The 12,120-nt window shown below is 45.2% G+C and overlaps 1 protein-coding gene across 1 annotated transcript; it reads right to left on the bottom strand.

Annotated features, from left to right (window-relative positions):
- Window positions 1–498: 498 nt before the first annotated feature.
- On the bottom strand, window positions 499–7,801 carry LOC149346869 (BTB/POZ domain-containing protein 2-like). Its single transcript, XM_089585460.1, has 4 exons — window positions 7,697–7,801; window positions 5,552–5,649; window positions 4,815–5,035; window positions 499–1,854 (listed from the first exon to the last, which is right to left on the bottom strand). The coding sequence occupies exons 2-4, from the start codon at window positions 5,624–5,626 to the stop codon at window positions 1,182–1,184; spliced, it is 969 nt and encodes a 322-aa protein (XP_089441586.1). The 5' UTR covers window positions 5,627–5,649; window positions 7,697–7,801; the 3' UTR covers window positions 499–1,181.
- Between the last annotated feature and the right edge of the window lie 4,319 nt (window positions 7,802–12,120).

The following is a 12,120-nucleotide window of genomic DNA, read 5'->3' as shown; positions in this document are numbered from 1 at the left end:
GGCATCTTTCGTATGCAGGCTTTCTGAAAATTACAAAGCTGAAGGTACATGCTTTTGAAACGTATAGTAGAGCTCGTGTAGCGTCCGTGTTATTCCCACTCTTTTGGAAGGGTAAGAAACACTTCAGCTTCAAGAGAATTCGAACTCTGCGAATGAATATGCAATCACACACCTCGCCCAAAAGCAACCCCCCTCGGACTCTGTACTTTTCATACAGGCAGTAAACTAAGATATGAAAATGGGGAGGTGGCGTACTTCTCTTACGGAGTACTTCCTAGCGTTACCGCGCCCTTATTTGATGCCTTTGCCCAGTTTTGCCCAGGAATCGGCTTGGCAAATTTTGCGTTCTCTTGACCTTAAATGGCTCATTTTCAGACTTTTCTGGATTGCCGAACAGAGAAATATCGATCTATAATACCTCGTGAATCAAAATAGGCAGTCACAGAAAAAAAACACGACACAAGTTTATTCAGCCGTTGCTTAGTGAGAGGAATCACAAGTCACTTCACGCTTGTTAATGTGACAGTAAAAATTATCCTTGCGTTTAAAAGGCGCGACTTAGGCGTTTATATTTTTCTTCCAGCAAAAGTGCAGCAGTGTTTGAGGAAGCAGCGTTGGTTTGTCCTGTTTCTCGCGATATCCGAATGTTGCAGAAACCGGACGGCATGGGCATCGATCCTCCCTGTATAATATTACCAATAATCGACAGAGCTTCTTCGGCCTTGAAGACGTCCCATGAATTCGGCCCTTTCATGGGGCGAGTTGTCCACACGTGCACTCAACCGCTACCAATTTCTCTTAGTTTTCTTTGTAGGACCTTTAATCATACAAAAAATTTTATACGAAAAATATTCATTTTTATTAGAGCTGGATGGCATCAGGGTCCTCTTTTAATTTTTTTTAAACCTTATGGCACTCAAACATTGGGCTAAGTATGCAAAACTGCAGGTACGTTCTGTGTTTTCATTCATGCCAGCTTGACTTGGTTCAAATACATTGTAGAGGTGTTGGTAGAGCGTTGTTTTCCGACGTGCAGAAAAAACAACGGGGATTTGCAACGCACAACACGTCTGCCCAGCTTATTTGGCAAACTGCCAGCCGTCATTGTCAGCAGTCAGCCAGAAGCCAATATCTCGCCTCCTTTTCTGGTCAATAATAAAGGCCATCGACCATTCCGCAAACTATGGGCAATTTGCGACGACCTGCCAGTAGTAAGGATCCTCTCTCAACGGACGTCCTGCATACTTTGATGAAGCGGTTTGGCTTCTTTCCATTCGTGATACCCGAATGTTGCAGAATCCGGACGGCATGGGCATCGATCCTTCCTTTGTAATATTACTAAGGATCGACAATGCTTCTTCGGCCTTGAACACACCCCATGAATTCGGCCCTTCAATAAACTCTATTGCCGTGAGTGCGAGAAACCGAAGCTTTGGAAAAAAGGGCAGCATGGCTTCCCGGAGAGCCGCACATTCCTCCACATCCACAGGACGCTCACTAGCCTGCTGCTTGCACCATGCATGCACAGCCCTAACCACAGATGTCTCGGGAACGTTCGTGACGTAATCGAGAATGTAGCTAACGGTGTGCTCCAGACTTGACTGGAACATTTTAGAAAACAGCACGCCGTGACTGTTGCTATGGATGACAGTTTTCGCAGGGGAATCCTCGTACTCTTCACCCATGGCCAGAACGTAGTCCAGAAATGGGCATACGCCATCAGGACTGATGTTGCGCCTCACATAATCGACGCATTTTCCGGCGAGTTGCGGAACTAAGTACTTGACAGCAGCGGTGTGGGTGTAGGCGGCCTGCCCCACGCTTTCCACCACCAGTCGACCACTGTAGAAGTACCTGCATTGTGGAGAAGCGCGCATTTCTTAGAAACTGCCGTGGTCACCGGACACGAGATCGAATTAGTTTTGAAATGCTTTATATTCTTTGACTTCGATTAAAACCGCCTCCGTTTTACTTCAGCAAAATAGTTCAGAACTCCAGAGACACTAAGATTCAGTGAAAAATTGGGGAGCTCATTCGCATAGCTAGGCCAAATGCGAATATGTTCGCTAGCACAGCGTGTTTCTCAATATTTGCATCAGTAAACGTTGGCATCGTCTATGTCGCCATCGTCCTCGCCAGTGTCATAAGCGGAAAACAGGTGGCTCTCCTGCGACCTCGGTCACGTGACCTTGTGACGTGATCACAAGCCTCCACGTTTCTGCCCCATAGGTGAGTACCGGTAGGATACAGCTGTTGTATACTTTTCTCTTGAGGGATATTGGTAAACTGCCATTCATGATCCCAGAGAACCTGCCATATGCGCTCCACCCCATTCTTATTCATCTAGTTATTTCCCGTCCATGATCCGGATCAGCAGCCACTATACCTGCCCTAAGTACACGTATTCCCTAACCACTTCCAGCACCTCGCTACCAACTGTGAACTGCTGATTGCTTGAGAGACTATTGTACACTACCCTAGTGTTCTGCATGTCAATTCTAAGACCTACAGTTCTGCTCTGCCTAACACATTGATTGTGCTCTGCAGTTCTTGTCCTGGGTTACCTAGCAAAGCAATTTCATCAGCGAATCGCAGATTACTTAGGTAATCTCCATTAACTCTTTTCCCTAACTTTTCCCAGTCCATACCTCGGAACACATCCTGTAAACAGGCGGTGAATAGCATTGCCGAGATCATGTCTCCCTGCCTGACGCCCTGCCTCATTATAATTTTATTGCTGACTTTATGAAGTAATATGGCAGCGGTGCATTCCACGCCCATTTTACGCAGTGCCTGCATGACTGCTGAGGTTTCAGCTGAGTCGCTTTCTCGTAATCAATGAACTCTATATACAGGGTGCTCCACTTGAGACTTTACACAATTTTAAAAAATGGCCTTTTTGAGTTAGAGACGCCTTCTTTTTTTCGTCATAGCATCGTCAGCGATGTGGTATATTCGAATACATCCAGGGCCTGCTGACTAGCGGGTTAGTTAACTGATATTTATTAGTTAACTTTTCCAGCATTAATTTTAGTTTCCTTAATTACTGACAGGCGTGTAGACATCACAAGTAATATACATATCGGTTTTCAGAATTTCTAAAACACAGTTACACTCGGCGCTGATGACCGAGAAATTTTGGCTACATCGCGTCAAAATACATTTACTTTCCAAACGCCTGCAGGCAAAGCAACCTGTCCAGTCCACGTAACTCGTCGAAATGGCCAAAATTGGTTGGGCCACAGCACCGAGGGTAACCACGTGTTCGGAATTCTAAGAACTAACATGGATTTTAATTACGGTGGGCTATACGTCTCTCCATAATTGAGAACCCCGACACTAATAGTTCAATTGTCAACTATTCAATATTGGTTAACCGGCCTGCAAGTTAGCACGTCTTCGCTGTGTACTAATGTAGTACACCGCTCACAATTCTGAGCCAAAAAAAAAGCGCTCTTATAACTCAAAAAGCCTAGTTTTAAAAATTGTGTAGTCTTACGTGCGACAGCCTGTATAGGGGTTGGTTATATTTTGCGCATTTTTCTATCACCTGACTGATAGTGCGAATATGGTCTATTTAGAATATTCTTTACGAAAACAGGCCTGATTATTTGGCTGACTCAAGCCTAACGTTGTCCTGATTCTATTTGCGATTACTTTAGTAAATACCTTGTAGGTAACAGTAAGCTGATCGGTCCGTAATTTTTAAAGTCCTTGACGTCTACTTTCTTATGAATTAAGATAACGTTAGCGTTCTTCCAAGCTCGTGGTACGGTCTAGGTCATAAGGCATTGCGTATACAGGGTGGCCAGTTTTTCTAGCATAATCTCCCCTCCGTCCGCCGCAGCAGTGGTTACGGCGCTCGGCTGTTGCCCCAAGATACTCGGGTTCGAGCCCGGCCGTGGTGGTCGAATTTCGATATAGGTGAAATGCTGCAGCCCCTTGTACTCCGCGATGTCAGTGCACGCTAAAAAACCCCAGGCGGTCGAAATTTCTGACACCCTTCACTACGCTGTTCCTCATGGCCTGAGTCACTTTGGGACGTTAAACTCCCATAGTTAGCACGTCTTCGTTATATACTAATGATTTTTAATATTTGATTTTTGCATGATTTGTTATTCTTTCGAGTTTATGTGATTGTGGTCCGTGTTGCGTTTTTTTTTTAATAATATTGTACTTATGCTGCTAATAGTCTATTTTAGGAGTTTTTGAATTTTGCTTTGTTACTATCTATGGTATCCTTGTATTGTTATTGCATTACCGTATTTTGGTGCCTGTTCCAGTTTTTCTATTAATGAGCATTAATGAATATGTCATCGATCTCCCCCCCCCCCCCTTATGTAATACCCCAGTTAGCGGCTTTTAAGGGATAATAAATAATGGTGATGAAAAATAAACCAAACCCTTCCGTCTTTCAGAGATCAGCTGTTACCTGTTCCTCACCAGCTGCTTTCCTCCTTTGCACTGCTCATAAGGCTCATAAGTTGAATTGTTCCAGCTCAAATTTCGTAGAGAAAGGGCATTTGGTCCACAGAATGGGTTTATGCTAGGTTTGGTTGCGGTACTTGCTTAAATGGATAAAAGAGAAGTCGGATATTCGCATCGTAAGGAAAGCAGCTACCAATTTCACATTGGTGCCCCCTGTATAGAGAGACATCTGCGAGTTTATTGCAATGAAACAAAATTCCCGACCCCAAAAAGATTGGCTTTTCACGCAGAGACGGCACATAAAATTAACACATATTTTTACACAATATTTATTAAGAGTGCGACATGGTTTAAGCTGCATCATAGTTGATAAAAAAAAGTTTTACCTTAGCAAGCCAAGCACACCATCTGGATGGAGATCAGTGATGACAATACGGTCTTCTTCAGGGAAAGCACCATAGAACATTTTCTTGAAAACCTCGTTTTGTAGCGCCAAGATCATGCGGTGTGCCTTGAAAGAGCCCCGCTTGCCAGGAAATTGGTGAAAGTCGACCTCAATTTCCACGTCAGCAAGGTCATCATCTCCTAGATGCTTCGCAAAAGAGAACTGCACAAAAAATAAATATCCCGTCATGTCACATTTCCTTAATATTTGTGAAAACTTCGATGTCAGATCTGCTCATTTTACTGATTTGGCGAAAACCTCTTCATAACACACTAGAGGAATGCTTCAACAAAGTAACTTTTCATGGGATATCGAGAAATACATGCTTGTTAGGAAAGTAACGCCAAAGAAGGGAATTTTCACAATGAACCGCTTCACTCGCAAATATTCATTTGCTAGATTCAGGATCTATCTGTATTAGAACACGCAAACACGAGCAACTCTATATTTTTGTAATATACTTTCTTCCTTAAGCCAAGGTTCTGAACAGTCAAGCAATTAGGCTTAGGTAGCCAAACATGCAGTTTAAAATGTTCGTGCTAACGCCGATAAAAACATGTGTCCGATTTCATTTGGCTTTGCACTCGTAGTGAGCTCGGTTTTATTATAACATTGATTGCTTTTAGCTTGCACACTCTTTGTTAAGTGCGTTTATTTGTACAGGTAGCAGGAATTTACCTCTTGCTCCTGTCCAGTTTCTGCCGGCATTGGCCGGTCACCTCCTGCCATCAGGCAAGTTTTGGGACTGTTCATCAGCACGCCGTTTAATTACTAATCTGAAAGTGTGATCCCAACGAAGATGGCGATAAATGACAACGCTAGCACACAGGAGAAACGAACATACAGCTGGGTACACTTCGTTTACAACAGCAGAAATTTTGGCGAGTCAGTATTCGATGATGTATGATATCCGAATGTAACGCAAATAACAAGGCGGACATCGATCATAGACAGACACCACACTACGATTTCGAAGGCACCAGAAAGACACCACAATCTTGAAGGACTATATATTACAGTTGGAAAGTACGCCGAACGCCATCCGTGATGCAACGGCCACAGTGATGTTTATATGCGATGCGAGATACACTTCGCACAGTGGAGTTCATGCAGAGCCGTCGAATTCTCCCTTGCAAACTTCTGTCAGAGGGCCACCGCCTGCATGACGTCCAGTGGAATGGTGACACCTTTGGGGAGCCTGCTTTTTCTGCACATGCACTTAGAGGAAAACAGTGAAGTTTCTTGATGTGGAGTTGCTAGACAGCTTCAGTTGGTTGGTCGTACAGTAGCAGACTCTTTCGAAGTTGATGCTTTGCGGCGCTATGTTTCAGTGCATACCGGAGTTGCACGGCTAAAAGCTCTCTTAGAAGTCGTGTGTAGCCATGACATTCAGCCTTTATAATATTGCGCAATCTTCGGCAGTGCCCTGTTGGCGGGTTGAAAGCGATGAATAGGTGTCTAACGTCATCCGGCCGAATCTCGCACCGGATGCAGAAATCAACAGAACTTACTCTGCAAACGGTAGCAGCAGTCATGGACACGGTCGCACATAGATCTTGGGAAACGTGCAAAGACTCCCGAAGGAATACAAATATAATTAAAAATGGTGGTAACTTCGGGAAGTCGGTATCGATGATACATTACATGAGAGTGTCTACTACAGTTATAATCGGAAACGCAGAAGTTGCTGCATCTTTTGAAATTGAATCAACTCATCAACAAGGTTGCGAGCTGTTGCCTTTCTTTTCCGCCTGAATATTTTTGTGGCCCCTTTTTCATCACTATACATAATACCAGCGATACGTTCCGCTTATAGCTTACCAAATGTGAAATTTCCACTTTTAACGAGTGCTGACGTTGCTACCTTCATCTCTTCTCACAAGAGTGTAGGGATGTTTTGCATCATACTAGACAGTTCTGCGAGGTTTGCGCGTAGCTCTGCAGCAAGGTAAATCTAAAGGAACTTGCTTGGGTCCGCTTAGTACAAAGCTGAAGCATTTTGCTGGCATAGGTTGGGATTCTTCCGTCGGTTAATACCAGTTGCCGCCGACACCAAGTGGGTCATGTTATAAGAATTCACAAGTACTTCACAGATCTCTCAGGAAAACTCTGGAACGCATTCGTTTCCGACGTAATATACGTATCCCAAGTGCTGCATTGTGAGGAGCAAATCATAGCCTCCGTGTTGTTTTCCCAAATTAATCCGGAGGTTCCCAACGAATTTCGTGAGTAGCGATGATTTGTTTCTACCTTTAGGTACTAGTGGAGCAGGCCTTCCGCACTTGTTTGCCGTCTGGACATTCGCTATGTGGCGCTGCTACAATTCCAAAACTTTTGCGCCTTCAGTCGAGTCAAGCATATCAATGTTATGGGAAGAGCACGTTTTTTACGGCGGTTTCTCTGCATCGCTACTTGGCCTGAAAGTAAGTATTAGGATTTTACCTGCATCTATCGCACTGCCGCCGCGGTGGCTCAGTGGTTATGGTGCTCGGCTGCTGATCCGAAAGACGCGGGTTCGATCCCGGCCGCGGCGGCTGGAATTTCTTTGTAGGAGAAATTCTAGAGGCCCATGTACTGTGCGATGTCAGTTCACGAACCCCAGGTGGTCGAAATTTCCGGAGCCCTCCACTGCGGCGTCTCTCATTGCCTGAGTCGCTTTGGGACGTTAAACCCCATAAACCAAACCAAACCAAGCATCTATCGCACTAAGAAAGGCTCTTCGTAAAAACAACCTCATCCAAAAATACGCATGGTGTTCAAATACCGACTGTGGACGTTGAAGAAAACTTGAAGGAGTACGCAATAGAAAGGCTCAGCACTCACCCCTTCTTTGCTTGGCACAAAACGTGCGACTCCGAAACTATCCGACAGAGCCGACTCCTTTGCAGTCGGCGGATCCGACACGAAAGACACCCGCATCTCACGCAGGCAGTGGATGCCACTGGGAAGTCAGGAACCAGACGTTTATTTGCGCTTTCTCGCTTTCTCGCTCAAGCAGTTTTGTAGTTCTTACCTCTTTCATTTCATTTCCGTGTGCGTTCTCTCGAGAGCTCCGGAGACCCGCCTGGTGTTTCTCTCTCGCTACGCTTCTCTGAGAAAGGCCGCGAGAGCGCGAAGAGCACGGGAAGAGTGAATCATCCACAACCAACCGGATGCTCCCTCGCAGTGCGGTCTTTGCCCCTCTCTCGATAGCGCGGGAAAGCGAGAAGCTGACGCTCTACGATGCGCACCGGACGGCACGGCAAGCAACAGCCCGCAGAGTTGTAGCGACAGGAGAGTCAGGGGTAAGAAAGTATGCGAAAATACGGTACTTAGTCCGCACGCACACATATACGTATGTACTATCGCGACGGAAAGAAATGTGAAGAATGCGGGGCCTACACTCTCCGCTGTTCGAATTTCTGATCAATGCGCTTTAGCTTCGGTTACTGCAGAAACACGCAAAAGTCGTCCCTGAAACATTCCGGCACGACTCTCTTGTCTTTTTCTTACTACCCAGGTAAAAGCGCGGTCAAAAGAAATTGCAACAGCGAAGCGTGTAGGAGCCACATTGTTCGCGTTTCTTTCCATCGCGGCAGATTGCAAGCCCCAATCGCATTTGCGGCTCATCGACTTTTTTTTCAGCGTTCAATAAGTTTACTCACATATTTATTTAGAATAGTGATAACGGTGTCAGAGGAGTTGTTGCAGGGTGGAAAAGTACAACAACGCCACAAGTCAAACAATATGGCAGCTATAATACAGAAATTATTAAAGATATACAAGCCAAAGAAATACAAATACCGACATCAAGAATGCAGGTTAATGAGGGTCAAGTTCGTTATTCAAAGTATAGTTTGAAGCCGTTTACGCCTAAAAGATCGGAACTTATCTATACCGTTTTGTCGAATTATATCATATCTTCGCCGCCTCTACTGTGCGAGGAAAGGAGTGGCATTTGAATAGTGTTCTGGCTTTAGAAGAGAGCTGAGAAAGGGCGTGGTGCCTTCTTGTAGCATAGCCGGACGGAAAAATAATATATTGCAAGCTACCAAAATTTAATTTATGTCTTGTTTGAAACATCGGGCTTATAGGACACATTCTGTTTTATTTCCCGTTAACCGGCTTAAAAATGAACTCGGAAAAAGGTGCTTTCACGTGTTTATTCAAAGAAACCAAATGGGGTTACCCTGCGCTCTTTTCACTTCATGAAGGTCAGAGTCTGTGAATAGTTTCCATATCACGTAAGTGCTATCAAGGTTGCGCTGAATAAAAGATGCTTGAAGATTCCCCAAGGGTCTTCCTGAGGGTAGTGTAACTCTGCCGCGGCGTTGTTCCGTACAGAAAAAGTGTGGCGGTCACAATAATGGTATTCGTGTATATGCGAACCAATGTACTTATATTCAACGACACGTGCCAATAAATCTCCACTAGCGCTTTCGTCACGGACATGGCGTTGTTTCTTGTTTGTTACAGACATTGAAACACTTTTAAGGTAGTTGACAGTCATTTGCCATGTGCAGCACTATTGCACCTGCTGATCCAGTTCTCCGTCGAGGTTAACCTTACCCGTTTTGAAGTTCACCACACAGTACAATATCCAATATTAAGCCTAAAGCAGAAATTTTTTGTTATTCTTATGTACTGTATCATTTATAAAAAGTTATGAAAAATAGCAGGCCTTAAACACAGCCATATTGATTTCCCAAAAAACGATTATATATTTGATCTTCAGGTTCGCGCTTTACTTAGGCACAAGGACTAGTTCCAAAAAACTGGGCCTTTCACAGACCGCAATGAAAGAGTAATCTTTCAAGCATGCGAACTGGCGCTGGCCGGTTCCATGGAATGCGTAGGCAATGCGTCGGTAGTGCTGCTGACTCACAGAGAGAGGCAAGTGTTTACAAGCAGCGCGATGGAAAGCGGTGATAGACGGGTTACGGTATCATGGATAGCACTCAACATCTTGTTTTTCATACGCGTTTGTACATTTGTTCTTTGTATGTGATTATAAAAGGAGAGCCGTACATTTAATAAACAGTTGAACGTTCGCGCCCGTACCTGTCTTGCCCTGTTTTTATTACTAGTCCTTGTGCCTAAGGATAGCGCGCCAGCCTGAAGATTACAAACCAACTAGCTGCCATTACAACATTTCTTATATATTTGAGGCTTTTCCGTTGAAAACATAGTATTAATGACGGTTCGTTAGGTACGGTTCTAACCATTTTCATACATGAATCTTTCCTAGAGTCATTCAAGGTTTATTCACCAGTTTGAAGTGAGAAATGTAATCAAACAGTTTCTCGAAGTCTACGATTATCGTATTTGTTGGGCTGTAATCGTGATAGCTCGGAAAAAATAAATTAACTCTTTCCGCAATCTGAGTTATGATGAAAAAGTCACACCTGAAGGCGTGTTCCGCAGGTGAGAGAATTTCGCTCGTTTCTAGGAAAACAGTTATGTGCTTTTGTAAAATATGGCTTCACGACTCTGCAGATTTTTGGCTTTGCAGATTTTTGGCAGATTTTTTGGAGTTTTGGCAGAGAGGCACCGGTCCCTTTTTTTGTCACGGAGACGGAATTGGAGGCTGTTGGGCATCCTTTGGAACCCAGTGGGTCGGCAGCGGCCGCATAGAGAAAGCGCATCTCCCACCTGAGTTACCCAAGCAGTCAAGATACTGTGGTGTACTCAGCGCAGAATGATGACTCCTTGTCCGGAGAAGGGTTCATACCAGTTGTAAGCAAGAATTCCAAGCGCAGTCAAGACGAGTCGTGCCCTTCAAGCCCGTCAACGGTAATCACGGCGCGCAGTGCCCCGGCCCATACCGTCTTGTTTGTGCCACAGCAACTAACCGACAACCTGGACCTCCTGAACAGGCAAGCCACCTCTATGTGTCTCTGAAGCCTCGTACCGGTAGGGATCAAGGACATTAGAGTAAGCCCCTTTAAAAACGTCACTCCCATTGATGTCAAGGACTGGAGCGCACTAGAAAATTTGACCACCATCAAACTCTGCAGTATCAGCGTACACCCTCTTATCATCCAAGACAGCGGCAGTACGGCTGTTGTAATTTATAACGTCGACACCGCCATCTGTGTCGCCGAACTTCCCATTTTAATCAAGCCGGCGACCAACAGCATTTCGATTCATTAGGTTCAGCATCAGCATTAGGTTGAGCGCCTAGGAACGTCTAAATTAACGAAGCTGACCTTTACGGATGACTGTGTACCATCATACGTGGAGGTTGGGCACTTTAGACACTCAGTTAAACCTTACATACCAAAACCGTTACAGGGCAGGAAGTGCATGAGGATCGGTCACGTGAGTGGCGTCTGCAACAACTCCATTGTGTGCCCGAGATGCGCAAAACCAGGACGACGGACACAAGGGGAGACAACACACTCCAACAACACAGGCGCTATGTTGTTGCGCCTGTGTTGTAGTGTAGCCTATGTTGTAGCGCCTGTGTTGTTGGTGTGTGTGCCCGAGATGCTCCCAGCTGCACAGCGGCGTCATTGTGCGCCAACTGCTGTGGCCATCACAACTCTCAACGCGCAGTACTGGAAGAAATGATGCGAGAGAATTCAACGTGCACCAAGGCTGCTGAAGAGGTGTGACGACGTCGTTCACGCCGCCAAAGGTCCTCTAAGAAGGCAATCACCTTTGAAGGGAAGTCCTCAAGCGCCACTGCAGCTTCTCCGCCTCCTTCAACAACCACACTATATCAAGGGAGTCTGGCGTCTGGTGACGCCGCACTTACTGCCTCTGATTTTAATTGCCCACCACTACCGAAGTATTGCAGGCATACTGGGCCAGGGACTTTGCCGAACTCCCAATGTCCAACACTTGTACGACTGTACCAGACAAAAACCACCATTCGGACTTCGGTTAAGATCTCCAAGTGAGTGCGATGCTCACATCCTTTATGAATGTCCTAAGTGCTCTGCTTTCCAGCCTGCGCACGCCTACAGCACACAACGCATTGCAAGTACTGGACGCGCTATATCCAGTCCTTACTGCTCAACTCAAATGCAGCAGTTGAGCTCATCAGCTTTGCATGTCCACATGAATGAACATAAAAAGCATTCAAAGAAACTGTCAGAAGTTTATAGTGAACCAAGACCATGTAACGAAACGGAATGTTCAGCGGACACATGTCGAAGTGTTGCGTATCGATTATCGGTGCATAAAATGACTAATCGTCATGGCAAGTGGTGAGATCATCTTCACGTTACGTCGAGACAGCAGCTTTAACTAGTTTTTTTAGG

This window comes from Amblyomma mixtum, chromosome 4, assembly GCF_055824585.1.
Source record: "Amblyomma mixtum isolate Tamu chromosome 4, ASM5582458v1, whole genome shotgun sequence".
NCBI lineage: Eukaryota > Metazoa > Arthropoda > Arachnida > Ixodida > Ixodidae > Amblyomma > Amblyomma mixtum.
Note: the sequence above shows the minus strand (reverse complement) of the source record. Positions and strands in the feature narration are given on the sequence as shown.

Coding starts and splice junctions, on each gene's coding strand:
- LOC149346869 (XM_089585460.1), bottom strand. CDS start 5,626: ATGAACAGTCCCAAAACTTGCCTGATGGCAGGAGGTGACCGGCCAATG. Junction 5,036..5,551: donor AAACTGGACAGGAGCAAGAG/GTAAATTCCTGC, acceptor TTTTTTGTGCAG/TTCTCTTTTGCGAAGCATCT. Junction 1,855..4,814: donor GGTGTGCTTGGCTTGCTAAG/GTAAAACTTTTT, acceptor TCCACAATGCAG/GTACTTCTACAGTGGTCGAC.